Genomic DNA, 17947 nt, shown 5'->3' with positions numbered 1-17947 from the left:
TTTGACACTGTTGGTGGGACTGTAAACTAGTCCAACCACTGTGGAAGTCAGTGTGGCGATTCCTCAGGGATCTCGAACTAGAAATACCATTTGACCCAGCCATCCCATTACTGGGTATATACCCAAAGGACTATAAATCATGCTGCTATAAAGACACATGCACACATATGTTTATTGCGGCACTATTCACAATAGCAAAGACTTGGAACCAACCCAAATGTCCAACAACGATAGACTGGATTAAGAAAATGTGGCACATATACACCATGGAATACTATGCAGCCATAAAAAATGATGAGTTCATGTCCTTTGTAGGGACGTGGATGAAACTGGAAACCACCATTCTCAGTAAACGATCGCAAGGACAAAAAACAAACACCGCATGTTCTCACTCATAGGTGTGAATTGAACAATGAAAACACACGGACACAGGAAGGGGAACATCACACTCCGGCGACTGTTGTGGGGTGGGGGGAGGGGGGAGGGACAGCATTAGGAGATATACCTAATGCTAAATGACGAGTTAATGGGTGCAGCACACCAACATGGCACATGGATACATATGTAACAAACCTGCACATTGTGCACATGTACCCTAAAACTTAAAGTATAATAATAATAAAAACAACAACAACAACAACAACAAAAAAACAGTGGGTGACTTCTCTCAGTGAACACACTTTTTGTTGATCATGATTTGCCAATCTGTTTCTGAAGTGGGGGGAAATTATAGCTGGTAAATTCTCAGTCTGGACAACACACAATGTCACTTCACAATAAAATGTGTGAGGATAGATAAGATAGTTATTGTCCTTGCAACATTAGAGATCACCATTAGGTGGTATATTAGTCTAGGTTCTCAGAGAAACAGAGCCAATATCATATAGATATACAATTATGTACCATATAACAATGTTTTGGTGAATGACAGGCCACATATACAACAGTATTTTTATTGTGCCTTTTCTCTCTCTCTCTTTTTTTTTTGAGATAGAGTCTTTCTCTCTGTTCCCCAGGTTGGAGTGCAGTGGGGTGATCTCGGCTCACTGCAACCTCTGCCTCCTGGCTCCTGGGTTCAAGAGATTCTTTTGTCTCAGCCTCCTGAGTATCTGGGACTACAGGAGTGCACCACCACATCCAGCTAATTTTTGTATTTTTAGAAGAGATGAGGTTTCCCCATTTTGGCCAGGCTGATCTCAAGCTCCCAACCTCAAGTGCTGGGATTACAGGCATGAGCCACTGCGCCCAGCCTTACTGTGCCTTTTCTATGTTTAGATACACAAATACTTACCATTGTGTTACATTGCCTAGAGTATTCAGTACAGTATCATGCTGTATAGGTTTGTAGCCTAGGAGCAACAGGCTACACCATAGACCCTATAGGCTTGTTTAAGTGCGTTCTATGATGTCCACACAATGACTTAATTGCCTAACGATGTGTGTTTCAGAATGTATCCTCATTGTTAAGCAATGCAAGACTGCATATGATGAGATTTATTATACGGTATTGGTTTACGTGAGTATGGAGGCTGAGAAGTCCCACAATCTGCTGTCTGCAAGCTGGAGACTCAGGAAAGCTGGTGGTTAGTTCAGAGGCCTAAGAGCTGGAGGGCCAATGGTGCAGATTGAGTCTGAAGGCCTGAAAAGCAGGGGGAAGATGGCAAGCATCAGACAGAGAGATGGCAAATCCTCCCTCCTGCTCCACTTTTATTCTGTTTGGGTCTTCAATAGATTGGGCAATGCCCACCTGTATTACTGATGGCAATCTGCTTTACTCAGCCCACTAATCCAAATGATAATCTCTTCCAGAAACACCCATACAGACAAATACAGAAATAATGTTTAACCAGCTCTCTGGGCAACCAGTGACCTAGTCAAGTTGAAACATGAAATTAACTATCACAAGTGTCATGGTAGCTTTTTTTCCTTTAAGTAGCTGAAATTAAAGTTAGACAATGCCCATTGTACCCTATTACAGAATAAAGGAATGAAGCCTACACTCTTTGGCATTGTGAAAACAAAGTTGCCAGCCAGGTGTGTTCCTGCCTCAGCACTGGGAGCTGCTTTTCATTCCCCAGGCCCAACCCTGTCATAAAAGTGCAAGCTGAACAATTAACAATTTGTAGATGATATTTAAGCAGTGCCTTAGAGGGGAAATAAAAGAACAACATGCCCTTTCTTTTCTGTTTTTAGTAACATTCTTGGTAACATATTTATGCATTTTGTACAGAGGACATAAGTAAATATCGTGGAAAAACACATTTTATACCTTCCAAGACCTTAATAATCATGGCAGTTATCAAAGGCCCAAGAAGGCCTCAGCACTAAATCATGTGGCTTCAGAAATGCATGAATAAATCTGTAGTCAAGCCTTTGCAGAGGAAATGTGAACTACAAATCAATTGGCCTCAGACAATTCATTTATTTAATTTGTCCTTTGGATTTACAAAGAGATCCAATTAATTTAGAGATGCTTCCACTGGCACTTGCTGCTCTGGAGGGCCCCTCGCTGAGAATATTGAGTTCCTGGAACCAATGACTCACGTCGTTTATTTCTGTGCATTGTGCTCAGCCCCTGGAACCCAGCTTTCCCCATTTTAGAAGGTCAAGGGATTAACCTGTTCAGCATTTTATTTATTTATTTACTTATCTGAGTCTCGCTTTGTTGCCCAGGCTGGAATACAGTGGTGTGATCTTGGCTCACTGCAACCTCCACCTCCAGGCTTCAAGTGATTCTCCTGCCTTAGCCTCCCAAGGAGCTGGGAGTTACAGGTGCACACCACCACGCCCAGATAATTTTTGCATTTTTAGTGGAGACAGCGGTTCACCATGTTGGGCAGGCTGGTCTCAAACTCCTGGCCTCAAGTGATCTGCCCGCCTCATCCTCCCAAAGTGCTGGGATTACAGGTGTGAGCCACCGCATCAGGTCCTTTCAGCATTTTAAAGGGAACTCATTACCTAAATTGAGATGCTAAAAGGACTTTGCCCCAAGGGAGAACTCTTCAAGCTGACAGCCTGGCTTGGAAAACACCCACTGGATCACCAAATACTGACTGAGGCTTAAAGAGAGTTCTAAGAGCCTTTGTTGGGAACACCAAGCCCAGGACCAGTCAAGCCAGTGTGTGTTTGGGCTCAGAACTCTCCTGGAATGATTCACCTCACTCTCAGTGCAGCTGAGGTTGTTGACGTCACTCTTAGCTTTCCAGGCTGTTAAAATATCAATCATACCAATACACAGGGAGAAAGGAGAAAACAGTTCGGCCTAATGGATCAATGATGTTCTTTTCAATATGAAGAACTAGAATATGAAGAACTGAAGCTTTCCTCAAGATAACCTTTAGGAAAACTAACAGCTTCAAAGAGAAGAACCAAGATAAACAACCCAAGGTTGGTTCCCAGGGAAAGGAGAGAGGATTCAAGATGTGGACGTCTCAGAGCACCATGTCAGCGCATTGCTTCCAAGAAACAACAGTAGGTTGACCCAGCAAAGGTGCAGAGAACAAGAGTTCTTGAAGATTATTGGTTAGACTGAAAATTGAAATGTGACATGATTTTGAGTATTTACTGGAGTATAAGAAAAAAGAATCTGTGTGACTTTGATGCTTGGAACTGATTTAGTACCAGTGAATTATATTTATTTCTCCAATCACACTACTTAGTTCTGCAATGACTAATATTTATATAATTAAAATAATGTAAATATTGTTTCTTGGTTTGCAATTTTTAGAATCAACTTCTGGCAGAGCACCAAAGACCTAGTTAATTTACAAAACAGAATGCAAACATTATAATATGGGTGCTGTGAAAGTAACAGTAGCATTAATAGCAGTCGGGCAAAGATGGGGTGAAGGGTAGGGTGAGGAAGGAATAGCAAGATCCTCATGTTGCCAAGGAGAGGCTCAAGAGGAACGGTCTCCTGTTAATGGAAAAAGAAACAGCAAAGTTATAAAGGGAAACAAACCAATGGGAAAAACTATTAATATATGTTGATAAAAGACAAGTCTTGGAGGGTTGCGGAGGAAAGAGTGTAAGAAAACAGCCTGTTGCAAGGCAAGAGTAATGCCACCTGAAGTGAAATCACCATCAGGATCGATGTTTGACTCCTGAATACCAAGGTGTTCCCGCAGTCAGGCCAAGAAACAATTCCTGTAGCATAGATAACCCCTTATAAAGATGCTTATCTAACTTCCCCAGTGGTCACACATTTTGCAGAAGGGTCTGAGACGTGACCAACTGTACATGTTTTACCAAAAGCAGCTTGCTATATAAAGACTACTTTCTGGAGGGCAAGTACAGGAATCAACCATCTCTCAGCCACCAGAGATATTGCTTCTGTTTGTTAGTTCCTATTAAATGTTTCTTTCTTTCTTGGCTAGGTGTGGTGGCTCATGCCTGTAATCCCAGCACTTTGGGAGGGCAAGGCAGGTGAGTGTCACCTGAGGTCAGGAGTTCAAGACCAGCCTGGCCCACATGGTGAAACCCTGTCTCTACTAAAAATACAAAAATTAGTCAGGCATGGTGATGCACACCTGTAATCCCAGCTACTTGGGAGGCTGAGGCAGGAGAATCACTTGAACCCAGGAGGCAGAGGCTGCAGTGAGGTGAAATCATGCCACTGCACTCCAGCCTGGGCAACAGTGATTTTTTTTTTTTTTTTTTTTTTGAGACAGGATATGACTCTGTTGTTCAGGCTGGAGTGCAATGGCATGATCATGGCTCACTGCAGCCTCCACTTTCCAGGCTCAAGTGATCCACATCTGTCTCCCAAGTAGCTGGGACTACAGGCGTGCATCACCATGCCCAGCTAATTTTTGTATTTTTGGTGGAGATAGAGTCTCACTATGTTGCCCAGGCTGGTCTCAAACTCCTGGGCTCAAGGGATATATCTGCCTTGGTCCCCCCAAAGTGCTGGAATTACAGGCATGAGCCACCATGCCCAGCCTAAATGTTTCTTTCTGAGAAACTGGATTTGTTAGTCTCTTTCTTCTACCTCTCAGCTCCGTTGGCCTCTGGGGGTGGGTTTACCTGCTTACCACAGAAAAAACAGGTAATGTAAGACAGGAAATTATATTTTTTTAAAAAAGTGTTTTAATTTTTAGTTTTTTATTTTTTGAGATGGAGTCTTGCTCTGTTGCCTAGGCTGGCATATTGTGGCATAATCTTGGCTCACTGCAACCCCCACCTCCCAGGTTCAAGTGATTCTCCTGCCTCAGCCTCCCAAGTCTCTGGGAATTACAGGCACCTGCCACCATGCCCAGCTAATTTTTGTATTTTTACTGGAGATGGAGTTTCACCATGTTGGCCAGGCTGATCTCAAACTCCTGACCTCAAGTGATCTACCTGCCTCGGGCTCCCGAAGTGCTGGGAGGAAATTTTCTCATGTTTCATGGTTGGGTGAGGGAGTATCAATAGATTAATATATCAATAAATAGAGTTATAAGCCTATATTACGTAGAATTATGTGTGCATCCACCCAAAGAATACAGAAAATAGTTAAATGTGGTTATCCTGGAGAGCAGGACTCCTTCACGGAGAGCAAGGCTTTGCTCATTTAATATTATTCTATAGCTCAGGAATCAGTTAACTATAGCCCACAGGCTGGCTGCCTCTTTTGTAAATAAAGTTTTATTGGAACACAGTCATACTCATTTGTATAAATATGTGGATGTATGAGTGTATGGATGACTTTGTGTTGATAATGGCAGAGTTGAGTAGTTGTGACAGAGACCACATAGCCTGAAATATTTGTCATTTGGCCTTTTAAGAAAAAATTTGCTGACCTCTGCTATAGACTATGATTTAAAAAAAAAAAACACCCATATGTATGCTTTATCCTGATTTAAAAAAGTTAAAGTGGGGGGAAAGTCTAAACTGCCCACTTTTCAAAGCCTATTTCCAAACCACTGTAGACTTGAACTCTAGGTTATAAAACTTCCACATAACTTCTTTTTATTCCTAAATTGTCTCTAGTCACGTGCATTTGATCCTGGAACTGGAATATTCACCATATTGTTCTATTTAATATTTCCAGCTCACAATAACAACAACAAAAATGTGGCATATAAAAAACCATGAAAAGCACACTCTGAAGAGATGAAGCAACCATTGGGACCAGACTCACACATGACACAGATGTTGGAGCTATCAGACATTAATTATGATTCACATGTTAAAGGACCTAAAGGAAAAGGTAGACAGCATGCAAGACCAGATAGGTAATTTCAGCAGAGAAATGGAAACCATTATAAAGAATCAAATGGAAATACTAGAAACAAAACACAGTAATGGAGATGAGATGTGCTTTTGATGGGCCCATCAGTATAATTTGTAGAGCTGAGTAAAGAATAAGTAAACTTAAAGATATTGCCCAAAATAAAATGCAAAGAGGAAAAAAGCAAAAAAAATCTCAAGACAGTACAGATAATCCAAGAACTGTAGGACAATATCAGAAATATCAGACAGTCTAACATAAGCATAATTGGAATTCCAGAAGAAGAAGAAAGAGAAAATTAGGTAGAAAACATATCTGAGAAAAATAATGGCTGAGAACTTTTAAAAATTAGTGACAGAGCCATATGCAGTGGCAGTATCATAGCCAATGAGGTTTATCTGAGGTGTAGTTATTGCTAATTGAAAACTTTTCCCAATATTCCACCATGATGACTTGAAATATAGTCAGCATTGGCAATTTTTGACAGTCTGTACAGACACTGAACTTTATAGTTAAAAAAAAGAAAAAACTTAGAGACACAGAATCAAAGACCTAAGAATACCAGAGCACACCAGCAGAATAAATACCAAAAAGAAAGAAACAAACATACCTACACATATCATATGTAAATTGCTGTAAATCAAAGACAAAGAGAAACTCTTGAAGGCGATCAGAGAAAATAAACATGCTATCTATTGAGGAACAAGGATAAGAATTACAACAGACTTCTGTCAGAAACCATGCAAGCCAGAACACAATGGATTAACATCTTTGAAGTACTAAATGAAAAAAAAAAAAAAAAAGTCTGGCAATCCAAAATTCTATACCTACTTAGAATAGACCTTAAAAAGATATGAGAAGTTAAAACCTTCTCAGGCAGACAGAGATTGAGAAAATTCATTGCCAGTAAACCTACTCTACCATAAATATTAAAGGTAGACCTTTAGGCTGGGTGCGGTGGCTGACACCAGTAATCCCAGCACTTTGGGAGGCCAAGATGGGTGGATCACAATGTCAGGAGATTGAGACCATCCTGGCTAACGTGGTGAAACCCTGTCTCTACTAAAAATACAAAAAAAAAAATTAGCTGGGCATGGTGGTGGGTGCCTGTAGTCCCAGCTACTTGGGAGGGTGAGGCAGGAGAATGGTGTGAACCCAGGAGGCAGAGCTTGGAGTCAGCAGAGATCGCGTCACTGCACTCCAGCCTGGGCGACAAAGTGAGACTGTGTCTCAATAAATAAATAAATAATAAAGGTAGATCTTTAGGGAGAAGGAATATGATAAAGGTCAAAAAAGCATCAAAATAAAATAAATAAAAGCAAAGCAAAACATTTTTTCTTTATTTATATTTCCTCTAAAAGATAACTGTTAAAAGCAAACATAGTAACAATAGAATGTGTTTATAACATATGGAAAAGTGAAATGTATGGCAAACAAAGCACAAAAAATGGGAAGGAAGAATTGGAAATATATTTTTATAAAATCCTTACAATAATTGTGGAATTGCATAATGTTATTTGAAGGTATACTCAAATTATTTTAAAATGTATATTTTAAATGCTAGAGCAACCACTAAAACTGTTTGTAAAGTATAAATGAGATAAAATTGAGTCATAAGAATACTTTAATAGAGGGGATATTCAATATTGATATATTAATAGAAGAGATAAAATTGAATCATAAAAAATACTTCCAGTCTGGGCAACATAGGAAGACTCTACCTATGAAAAAAAAATTAGCCAGCCATGACGGCACATGCCTGTAGTTTGGGAGACTGAGGTGGGAGGATAGCTTGAGCCTAGGAGGTCAAGACTGCAGTGAGCTGTGATTGAGCTACTGCACTCCAGATTGAATTGCAGAGTGAGACACTCTCAAAATAAAATAAAATAATAGAAAAATAAACACAGAGAAGGTTGTAAAAGAGAAAAAAACAGCAAACAACAAATAGAACAAATAGAAAACAGCTAGTAACATGGTAAATTTAAATCTGACCATATCAATAACCATTTAAAATATGAATGGTCTAAACATGCCAATTAAAAGACTATGACTGAATAAAAAAGCGTGCCTCAACTTTATGCTGTCTACAATAAACCCACTTTAAAGATAAGACATACATACATTAAAAGTACATGGATGGAGGCTGGGCATGGTGGCTCATGCCTGTAATCCCAGCACTTTGGGATGCCAAGGTGGGCAGATCACTTGAAGGCAGGAGTTTGAGACCAGCCTGGCCAACATGGCAAAATCTCATCTTTACAATTAAAAATTTAAAAAAGGGAAATAGATGGAGAAATGTACACCATGCAAACACCAGCCAAAAGAAAACTGGAGTAGCTGTATTAATTTTAAAGTAAACTTAAAACAAGGAAGATAATCAGGAATAGAGGCATTATATAGTAATAAAGGTGTCAATTGTCCAAGAAGACATAACAGTTCTCTACATGTTTGCACCTAACCACAGAGGCTTCAAAATACCCAAGACAAAAACTAATAGATTTGAAAGGAGAAATAGAGAAATCCACAATTACAGTTTGAGAGTTCAACACTCCTCTTTCAGTAAATGATGAATAAGTAGGCAAAAAATCAGTAAGGATATAAATGACCCAAACAACATGATCAACCAATTTGGTCTAATTAACATTTGTAGGACTTTTCATCCAACAACAGCATTTCTCAAGTGTACATGGAACATTAATTAGCCAAGAACATTTGCCATATTTTGGGCTACAAAATGCCCATGTAAAGGCAATATTCCATATAACAGGTAGTTGTGATCTGATATGTAGCCAAGAAGAGCAGGTTTGGATAGTTTCAAACAAAGTTCCTCTTTTCTTTTACCTGTCTCCTTCTTTCCATCTCTGCTGCCCTTCCACTCCCACTAAGAAACCCTGCATGGAAACATTCACGTAGCTGATTACCTTCTTTATTAATCCATTCAGTAGACATTAGCTAGACACCTACTGCGTACCAGGTGCACCACCATGCTGACTGGGTGTAAAGTAAAAGACGGCATTGCCAGGGCTGGTGAGTGCCTCGCAAATGAAGACTGCAGCCTTCTCCAGACTGAATCAAAGCAATGTCCTGAGAAGGAGTGAGGGGCACAGAGACTGAAGGTATTGGAAACTAGGGAGAGCGAAGAGAACTAAAAATGGAAGGTGATTCTTTTTCTTTCTTTCTTTCTTTTTTGTTTTTGGAGACAGTCTCGCCCTGTCACCCAGGCTGGAGTACAGTGGCGCGATCTCAGCTTACTGCAATCTCTACCTCCTAGGTTCAAGCGATTCTCATGCCTCAGCCTCTGGAGTAGCTGGGATTATAGGCACACACCACCATGCTGGCTAATTTTTGTATTTTTGGTAGAGACGAGGTTTCACCATGTTAGCCAGGCTGGACTGGAACTCCTGACTTCGTGATCCACCCGCCTCAGCCTCCCAAAGTGCTGGGATTACAGGCATGAGCCACCACACCCAGACTCTTTTTCTTAATAAAAAGCTGTCTGCCACAAGTATCAAAAATAAGCTGGCCTTATTTGTGGCTGACCACAAAAGCTCAGAGTTGGTGGGGCCCAAGAGGTTACCTCTCCTAGCCTAGACCCAGAGAGGCAACCACAATCCTAAATGTAGACCACACTAGACTTGTATGTTAATCAGGACTGCCATAACACAGTATCCCAGACTGGGCAGCTTAAACAAGAGAAATTACTTTTTTCGTAATTCTAGAGACTGAAAGTCAAAAATTAAGGTGTCAGCAGGGTTCGTTTTTTCTGAGGCCTTTCCTTGGCTTGTAGACGGCCACCTCTGTCTTCATATGGTCTTCCTTCAGTGTGTGTCTGTGTCTTAATCTCCTTTTCTTCTTAGTACACCAGTCATACTGGATTAGGGCCCACACTAGTGACTTCATTTTACTTTGATTATCTCTTTAAAGACCCTGTCTCCAAATACAGCCGATTATGAGGCATTAGGTTTAACACTTCCACATATGAATTTTGAGGCACCCAATTTAGCCTATAGTATAGCTCTGAAGCCCAGCATCCCATGGGACGAGATCATAGAGAGAAGAGAGCTCTGAAACCCTGCTATGGCCAGTGCAGAGGTGTCAGTGGATGCACGGAACTGTTGCCTGTAAAGGCAGCAGCTGCTGGGACCCAGGTCCCCTGCAGTCACATTCAGGGTCCCCATTGATCCAAGACGTATCTGTCTCTAGACAGTGCCAGGAAAGCTGGCTCTGATCTTGGCCACTGTGAGTTTAGTGCCCAGCCCTATATCCTTTGTAAACTCCTCATTTCAGCACCACTGGTGGAGAGTGCTCTGAGAGGACAGGGCAATCTGAGGCAGAGGCTCTGGTGGGCTGCCCTACACCCAGCATTATGGTGGGCGTCCAACCACTGCCTCCTGCTCTGCCTCGTGGGAGCCTGGGCAGCCGCACTGGCGGAAGCACCTGATCCTTACAGATGAGATGGTAAGTGGGGCGGCAGGGGTAAGTGGTGATGAAAACAATCCCTCCGCCCCCTCCTTGGGAGGGATGGAGAATCTAAATATAAAGGCTTCTGCTCCTGAAAGATTGAGTAGAAAGATAATGCAATTTTGCATTATCCTAAGTTTGACAGCAGAATTCTTATTCCCATGGGAAATCTTTCAGGAGCAACTTGTTCTTACTGGATAGTGAGCTCAATATTGAGTTTCAGTTTTTCTGCAAGTGGAACAGCAGCTGTCAAACTGGGCATTTGGCAGGGAGGGCCACTTGGGCTACAAGGCCTGCAGGTCTGGAGGCCTCTGGCCTGCCTGCACACCTTCAGGGTGCTCTCTGGAGAGGCTGGACTCCTGGGGCACACCCTAACCACCAGCCCGGCCGCTGCTGTTTCTAGTCACCTTCTGGACATCACACACACCTCTCTTTTGTTTCCATGCGAATAAGGATAATTTCCCAATAGAGAAGGCAGGAAGGAAGCTAGACAATGCATAGAAAGCAAATGTCATCCAACACACATGTGTTCAGCCTGCATTATTTCTGCTATTTGATCCAAAAACACCTATTCACTACAGATTATTTCCATCGATCAAGGGATAAATATTTCCTTCCACACAGGAGTTCAACAGAACCAACTGAAGGGCTCAGAGGTGGGGTTGGGGAAGCAGATGTGTACGGGACTCAGAGGGCCGTCTTCTGACTGGCTGGTTCTGCATGGCTGCCTTCTGGTAATAAAAAGCTGTCAAAGCATTCTGGACAATGACATTCTACATAAAAGCCTACTCGGAGGACTTTCTGAATGATTACTTCTTGGTAATAAATAGTTAAGAAGAGCACTATATAAAATGCCCCTGCCTTAGATAGTACCTGTTGTAGTTCTAGATGCAGAGTGGCCCCAGGCTGGGGAGGCCGCTTAGTTCAGACTTCCTCTGAGGGTGAGGATCCATATAGCATCCTGGAGGGGTGAGGTCCTCCGGCAGCCTGCCCCCTCAGGTGCCAGAGAGCTCACTCCTGACCGGACATCCTGTCCTGCACTGAACAGCTCTCATAGTTAAAACATGTCTTTGTCCTCTCAAACATTCATTTATGGTCCTGGTTTGTTCCCTGTGGCGTTATACAGAATGAGTCCATTTTCTCTTCCTCTTTCCTTTCAACAGATGCTGTTGAAACCTCTCCTCCCTCCCCTGGGTCTCTCTGAGCTAAGCCTCTCCCTTCTGTGAAGTCTCACCCACAGGAGACTTTCTCGCCTGCCATCCTGGTTGTCCTCACATGAACCCTCTCTAGAAGTTAAGGATTTGTATTGGGGGGTGCGTATCACTTCTGCCTACATTCCACGAGCCAGGACTTGATTATAGGCCTAGGCAGATGTGTGTGTTGGGTGGAAGGGGGCTGAGGCTGGCGATGCAGTTCCCAACTAGGCATCTGCTTCCAGAACAACTCCAAACCATGCGAGGAGACCACAGGTGTTTGAAGTATGCCTCCAGATATCTCTGCTGCACAGCCTGAGACAGCCTGCCGTTTGGCAGGTGTTAAATAACATTTTCTCATACTGTGCTTATGCTTATATTCTTAACCCCAGCTAAAATGTTAACTTTAAAACAAGGATTTTTCACTTTAAGATCCAGAAAAATAATATGAAAAACCTATTGCTGTGTAACAAATTATCCCCAATCATGCTGACTTAATAATATCTGCAGTTTCAGTGGGTCAAGGTTTGGGAGCAGCCCTGCCGGGCAGTCTGATCTGAGGTTTCTCGTGAGGCTGCTGTCAGTGTGTCAGCTGGGTTGCAGGCCTCTGAAGGCTTGACAAGGACTGGCGGGGCCCATTCCAAGGCGGTTCATCCACTTGGCTGTTGGGAGGCCTCAGCCACCAGCACCAACTTGCTGGCCATCAAGCCTTGTGGGCATCTCCACGGGCTGCCTGAGTGTCCTCAAGATACAGGGACTGACTTCCTTCAGAGTGAATGGTCCAAGAACGTGCAAGGCAAATGCAGCTGTGTCTTTCATGGCCTAGCTTCAGACAGCCCATATCTTCCCATCTGCTAACTGTTCTGCAGTTAGAAGTGAGCACTCTGTCTGTCCCACACTCAAGGGAAGGGGAATTAGGCTCCACGCATTGAAGAGAGGACTGCCACAGCGTTTGTGGACATACTTTGAAATGACTAAAATATTTCTATTTCAAATCTTCTATAGAAATATTTTCCTGTCTTTTCCCCTCGAATCTAATATAATAATTGCTGTCTTTGAATTTTTTCCTTCCTCAGTTTTCCATTTAACAGTGATGCTAATCTAGAGCCCACCTCACTGGCTGCATTTTTCTTAAAATGTCAGGGGTACCTCTATTTGCTCCCTGTTTTTTCTTCTTCTCAATGACTCTCTGCCTATGAAATAGATGAGCATCCCCTCCGAAGTGTGCACAAAGAAGCCTGGGTTGTCCTCAGATGGGCAGCCTCACCCGAGTCAGAAATGGTGACGGTCTCAGGGACAGGCTTATCCAAACCTGGTTGGAGTATGGAGGAGGACTCTCTTCAGGGCCGTTTGCATTGTCAGTCCTATAAGATGGATTTTTTTTTGAGGAGCATGGCAACTCAGGATGGATGGAATCACAAGAACCACAGATCCTGTTGCTGGTGGTTTTAAGCACTCATCAAAGCATAGCCTTGAATGAGGTGGAGAACATTTTACTCATCACATTCTCCTCAGTGGGATGACTCCATTTGTTCTGAAGACATTCTCTGTTAAGCTGCTTGGAGTGATGTATAAGGGAGAGCCCAAGGCAGGCCTGATGTGCCTAAGACAAACAAGGGAAATTTGTCCTGCTAGGCAGGTGAAGCTGTGGGACTAGGAAGCTAGGGAGGGCCATGTCCCTCAGGATGCGTCCCCTCCTTGTGACCCTAGTCCCAATTATTTAACAGGTTTGACCAAGACACAGAATGCAGATACGCATGCAGTTCTTCTGCAGACTGCTGAAGGGGCTAAGTTCTGGGGAAAGAGAGCAAAACTTCCAAGAATGCACAAGTCCCAAATGCAAAGGAGACAGTAGAAACAGAAGACCCAGGAACCAGGGGGAAAGCTTTGGATTTCCCAAGCATAGAATCTGCTGGCATCCAAGTTGATTTTACCTTGCTCTTCAGGGGAAAGGAAACTCCTGGGGTATCAATCATATATATGGGCTGTCAGAGCGCTGTACACCCAAATAATGTCACACACCCTTCTCCCTGAATACCAAAGCTCAGCACTAACACTCAAGCCATGGTAAGGAAAACCATGGTAAGGAAAATGTGGCCAGTGTCCACATTTAGCCAGGGCAAGCACATGACCATGTCATCATTACAGTGGCTCCCTCTTATCGGCTGGATCAAAACATGGGGCTCCTATTTCCAGGAACAACAAAAGCAGCCTGCAGGTGTGGGTGCTTCATCCTTGTCTGAATCTCTGGACGGCGAGGCGTGCTTCAGAAGACCTGCTTCAGCAATTTTCCCTTCTCTCCTACAAGTCTATTCCTATCCACACGTAAACCTGCTCTTGTATCAAATAAATAGGAATACCTTCTCTTGCCCCCAGCTACTGCCATTTCTTCTGCTCCTATTCATGTATGAGTAAAATTTCTTGGAAGTTGGTTATAGCTGATGTAGCTACAGGCTGGCCAGCTTTGACCTACTCTACCTATGCCTCCACCCCCACTTTTCCACAGAAAGGGCCCTTGTCAAGCCACCTATGGCTTTTGTGTTCCCAAGCCAATGGCTGCTCTTGTTCTCATCTGGTTGGATCTTTCAGGAGATCCCACTCTCAGCAGATCCCACTCTAAGCAGCAGATCCCACTCTCAGCTGATACCACTCTCAGCAGATGCCACTCTCAGCGGGTCCCACTCTCAGCGGATCCCACTCTCAGCAGGTCCAAATCTCAGTGGGTCCCACTCAGCAGGTCCCACTCTCAGCGGGTCCCACTCAGCAGGTCCCACTCTCAGCGGGTCCCACTCAGCAGGTCCCACTCTCAGCGGGTCCCACTCAGCAGGTCCCACTCTCAGCGGGTCCCACTCTCAGCGGATCCCACTCTCAGCGGATCCCACTCTCAGCAGATCCCACTCTCAGCAGTTCCCTCTTGACACAGCTGATTCTTCCCTCTTCTTTCCAGAACTTTTTCTTGCCTCGCTCTTGCTTTCCCTTTTCCTTCACAGACCCTTTCGACAACTCTAGATCCCTAGTACAGGAGTGTCCTAGGACCAATCCTCCCACCCTGTTCTCCCTTGTCTAGACCCCTGAATTCCCATCCTATCCAAATGCTGATGACCTGCAATTGTATAACTTGATATTTCCACTTAGATGTCTAATGGGAATCTCAGATTTAAGATGTCCAAACTGAACTCCTTTCTGTGAATCTCACCCTCCACACCCATTTCTGTGTTACCACAACTCACCTAGAAGCTCCAACCAAAAATCTAGGTGTCATCTCTACCTCCACCCTTTCCTTCTCACACCAACCATATCAAATCCACCTGCATGTTGGATTTGGTGCTAACTTTACTTTATTATTTTTGAGATGGAGTCTCATTCTGTTGCCCAGGCTGGAGTGCAGTGGTGTGATCTTAGCTCACTGCAACCTCTGCCTCCCAGGTTCAAATGATTCTCCTGCCTCAGCCTTTCTATAGCTGGGATTACAGGCATGCACCACCACACCTGGCCAATTTTTTTTTTTTGTATTTTTAGTAGAGACAGGGTTTTACTGTGTTGGCCAGGCTGGTCTGGAACTCCTGACCTCAGGTGATCCACCCTCCTCAGCCTCCCAAAGTGTTGGGATTACAGGCCTGAGCCACCACACCCAGCCTGATGCTACCTTTAAATTGTGGTTTGAATCCATCTACTTCTCTCCACCTCCAGCATTACCTTAGACTAGGCTACCATGATCATTTTTATAATTAGATCACTTCCAGCAAACCTTTCACTAACCACCCAATCTCACGTAGTCCTTCCACCATGATCAAGACCTTCTGTTTTAGACTCGTCATTGAACTTATTACTATTTTTACTTGGGGTTTTTTGGTATGTTTTGTATTTATTTATTGTCCCCCGCCCCATACCCAAATAAGACAGGTGTGGCACAAGGTTAGCCCGTTACTTGTTTTTTCATCAGCTGTCCCTAGGCCCTCATAGAATGCAGGCACTAAAGCATCACCTGAATGAGGTGAAGGAATGAATGAAAATGCCACATAGTTGAGGCAGGTGCTCACGATTAAAAATTATAAACGCCTCCCCCTCCCTCTTTCCAGTCTGTCTAAGGAATTAAAGGATGAGGTGTCCCTAGGACATAGGAACCCCCAAGGTCAAGTTCAGTGCTCTCATGTCTGGGTTGTCTCGGAGACCACAGATTCACCCCTGCACCAGTGCTTTTTATTTTTAAATTTTTTTTTTCTGAGATGGAGTGTCACTCTGTCGCCCAGGCTGGAGTGTAGTGGTGTGATCTTGGTTCATTGCAACCTCCGCCTCCCGAGTTCAAGCAATTCTCCTGCCTCAGCCTCCTGAGTAGCTGGGATTACAGGCGCCTGCCACCATACCCAGCTAATTTTTTTGTATTTTTAGTAGAGATGGGGTTTCACCATGTTGGCCAGGCTGGTCTCGAACTCCTAACCTCAAGTGATTCGCTGCACCAATGCTTTTTAAAAATGGGGATGTTGGCTGGGTGGTGCGGCTCATGCCTGTAATCCCACACTCAGGGAGGCTGAGGCAGGAGGATCGCTTGAGCCCAGGAGTCCAAGACCAGCCTAGGCAACGTAGTAAGACCCCATCTCTACAAAAAAAAAAAAAAAAAAAAAAAAAAAAAGGAAGATTAGCCAGGTGTGGTGGTGCACATCTGTTGTCTCAGCTACTTGGAAGGCTGAGGTGGGAGGATTGCTTGAGCCCAGGAGCTCAAGGCTGCAGTGAGCTGAGATTGCTCCACTGTACTCCAGCCTGGGGGCAAAGCAAGACCCTGTCAATAAAATAAAATAAATAAAATATAAAAATGGAGATATTACTCGAAGGTAGTGTTTAAAAGCATGGGCCTTGGAGTCACTTTCCAGGTGCATACCTGCTGTGGGATCTTAACCTCAATGTGCCTCAGTTTCCTCACCTGCAAAGTGGACATAAGTACTTACCCTCAAAGGACTGTGCAGAGGATTCTAAATTACATATGAAATACAGAGCAGTGGCTGGCTCAGTAATTGCTCCCCCGTCTTTCTTCTTAGGAAAACCAGGGCTGGTAATTCCTTGCAGGCTTTTACTATCTCTGCTGCCACTCTGTACTTCCAACATCCCCAAATTTCGGCCAACGTCTCAGCTGGTTACGACAGAAGGGTCACCACCTCCATGCTGAAAGTGGCAACTGCAGGGCCACACCCTAGCGAATTCTCCCAGTGTCTTAAAAATGGCACCCTTCTAACTCACCAGGCGTCAGAGAGAATTAAACCAAGTCCTCAAATACACAGAGAATATCAGCATCTGCTTGAACAAAACCAAACCAAACACTTTTGATCTTGCAGAGAAATCTGCTGCCTCAAAACGGTTCATCTGATCATCTGCTAAGGAGAAATGATGGTTTGGGGGTAATAATAGCCAACATAATTTTTGCCAGTTAAAACAATTCACAGACGCCTCGGCTTTGGAAGCAAGACTAGATGGATGGAGTTCTTGTGTTGGAGCATATTCACCATGGAATTCAGTGTTGACGTTCTCTAAGAGAATGCAATTAGTAAATCAATTTGGTTGGGAAAAAAACTGACCCAGGACTTTCTCAGTAAAGGTAGGCTCAATCAATTTGTGTAGTACTAACAGCTAGAAAAATAATATTCATGAAGATGGAAAATACGATAAAAGTAGCAAGGCCCTAGGGTATATAAAATCAAATTATAGTATATCATGAAGTTGTACTGATTCTGATGGCTAAATGCCCCCAGCTATACGTACTCCCATGGAGATTACCTTGTTCAAAGGAACAAATTGGAACTATTTTAAGCAGTAAAGAGGCATTATGTAACCAATACAATTCTGAGATTTCAAATATATTTTCCTTCTGCCTGGTTTTTCCACATTCCACATTCATGGGTCATACTGGCGATGCACTGGCAACCCAGCTTTCAACAGAAATATGCAGGTTCGATTGATTAGATGCTAAAGAATTATAACTTCTAAGGAAATTTTATATATTTAGTATGTTGTACTAAATAGATGAAAAGAGTTAAAACCCTACATTACCGTCTGTTTTCCAAAATTCTCACTGGGGAAAAAAAAACCCTAA

The 17947-nt window shown here is 43.3% G+C and overlaps 1 protein-coding gene and 1 non-coding gene across 2 annotated transcripts in view; one reads left to right on the top strand and one right to left on the bottom strand.

Annotated features, from left to right (window-relative positions):
• Window positions 1-1502: 1502 nt before the first annotated feature.
• Window positions 1503-17947, bottom strand: part of CRACDL (CRACD like) — a 158371-nt gene continuing 141926 nt past the window's right edge. The window contains exon 10 of the mRNA XM_055241197.2: window positions 1503-1639. Within this exon, the coding sequence (XP_055097172.1) occupies window positions 1590-1639 (50 nt within the window). The 3' untranslated portion in view covers window positions 1503-1589. The remainder of the gene's footprint in view (window positions 1640-17947) is intronic.
• Window positions 6570-6708, top strand: LOC129463393 (U4 spliceosomal RNA). The gene has a single exon (XR_008651162.1). It is a non-coding gene; the product is annotated as a U4 spliceosomal RNA (small nuclear RNA).

The sequence above is a fragment of the Symphalangus syndactylus genome, chromosome 14, assembly GCF_028878055.3.
Source record: "Symphalangus syndactylus isolate Jambi chromosome 14, NHGRI_mSymSyn1-v2.1_pri, whole genome shotgun sequence".
NCBI classification, from domain to species: Eukaryota; Metazoa; Chordata; class Mammalia; order Primates; family Hylobatidae; genus Symphalangus; species Symphalangus syndactylus.
This window is presented reverse-complemented; position numbering and strand designations above follow the sequence as displayed.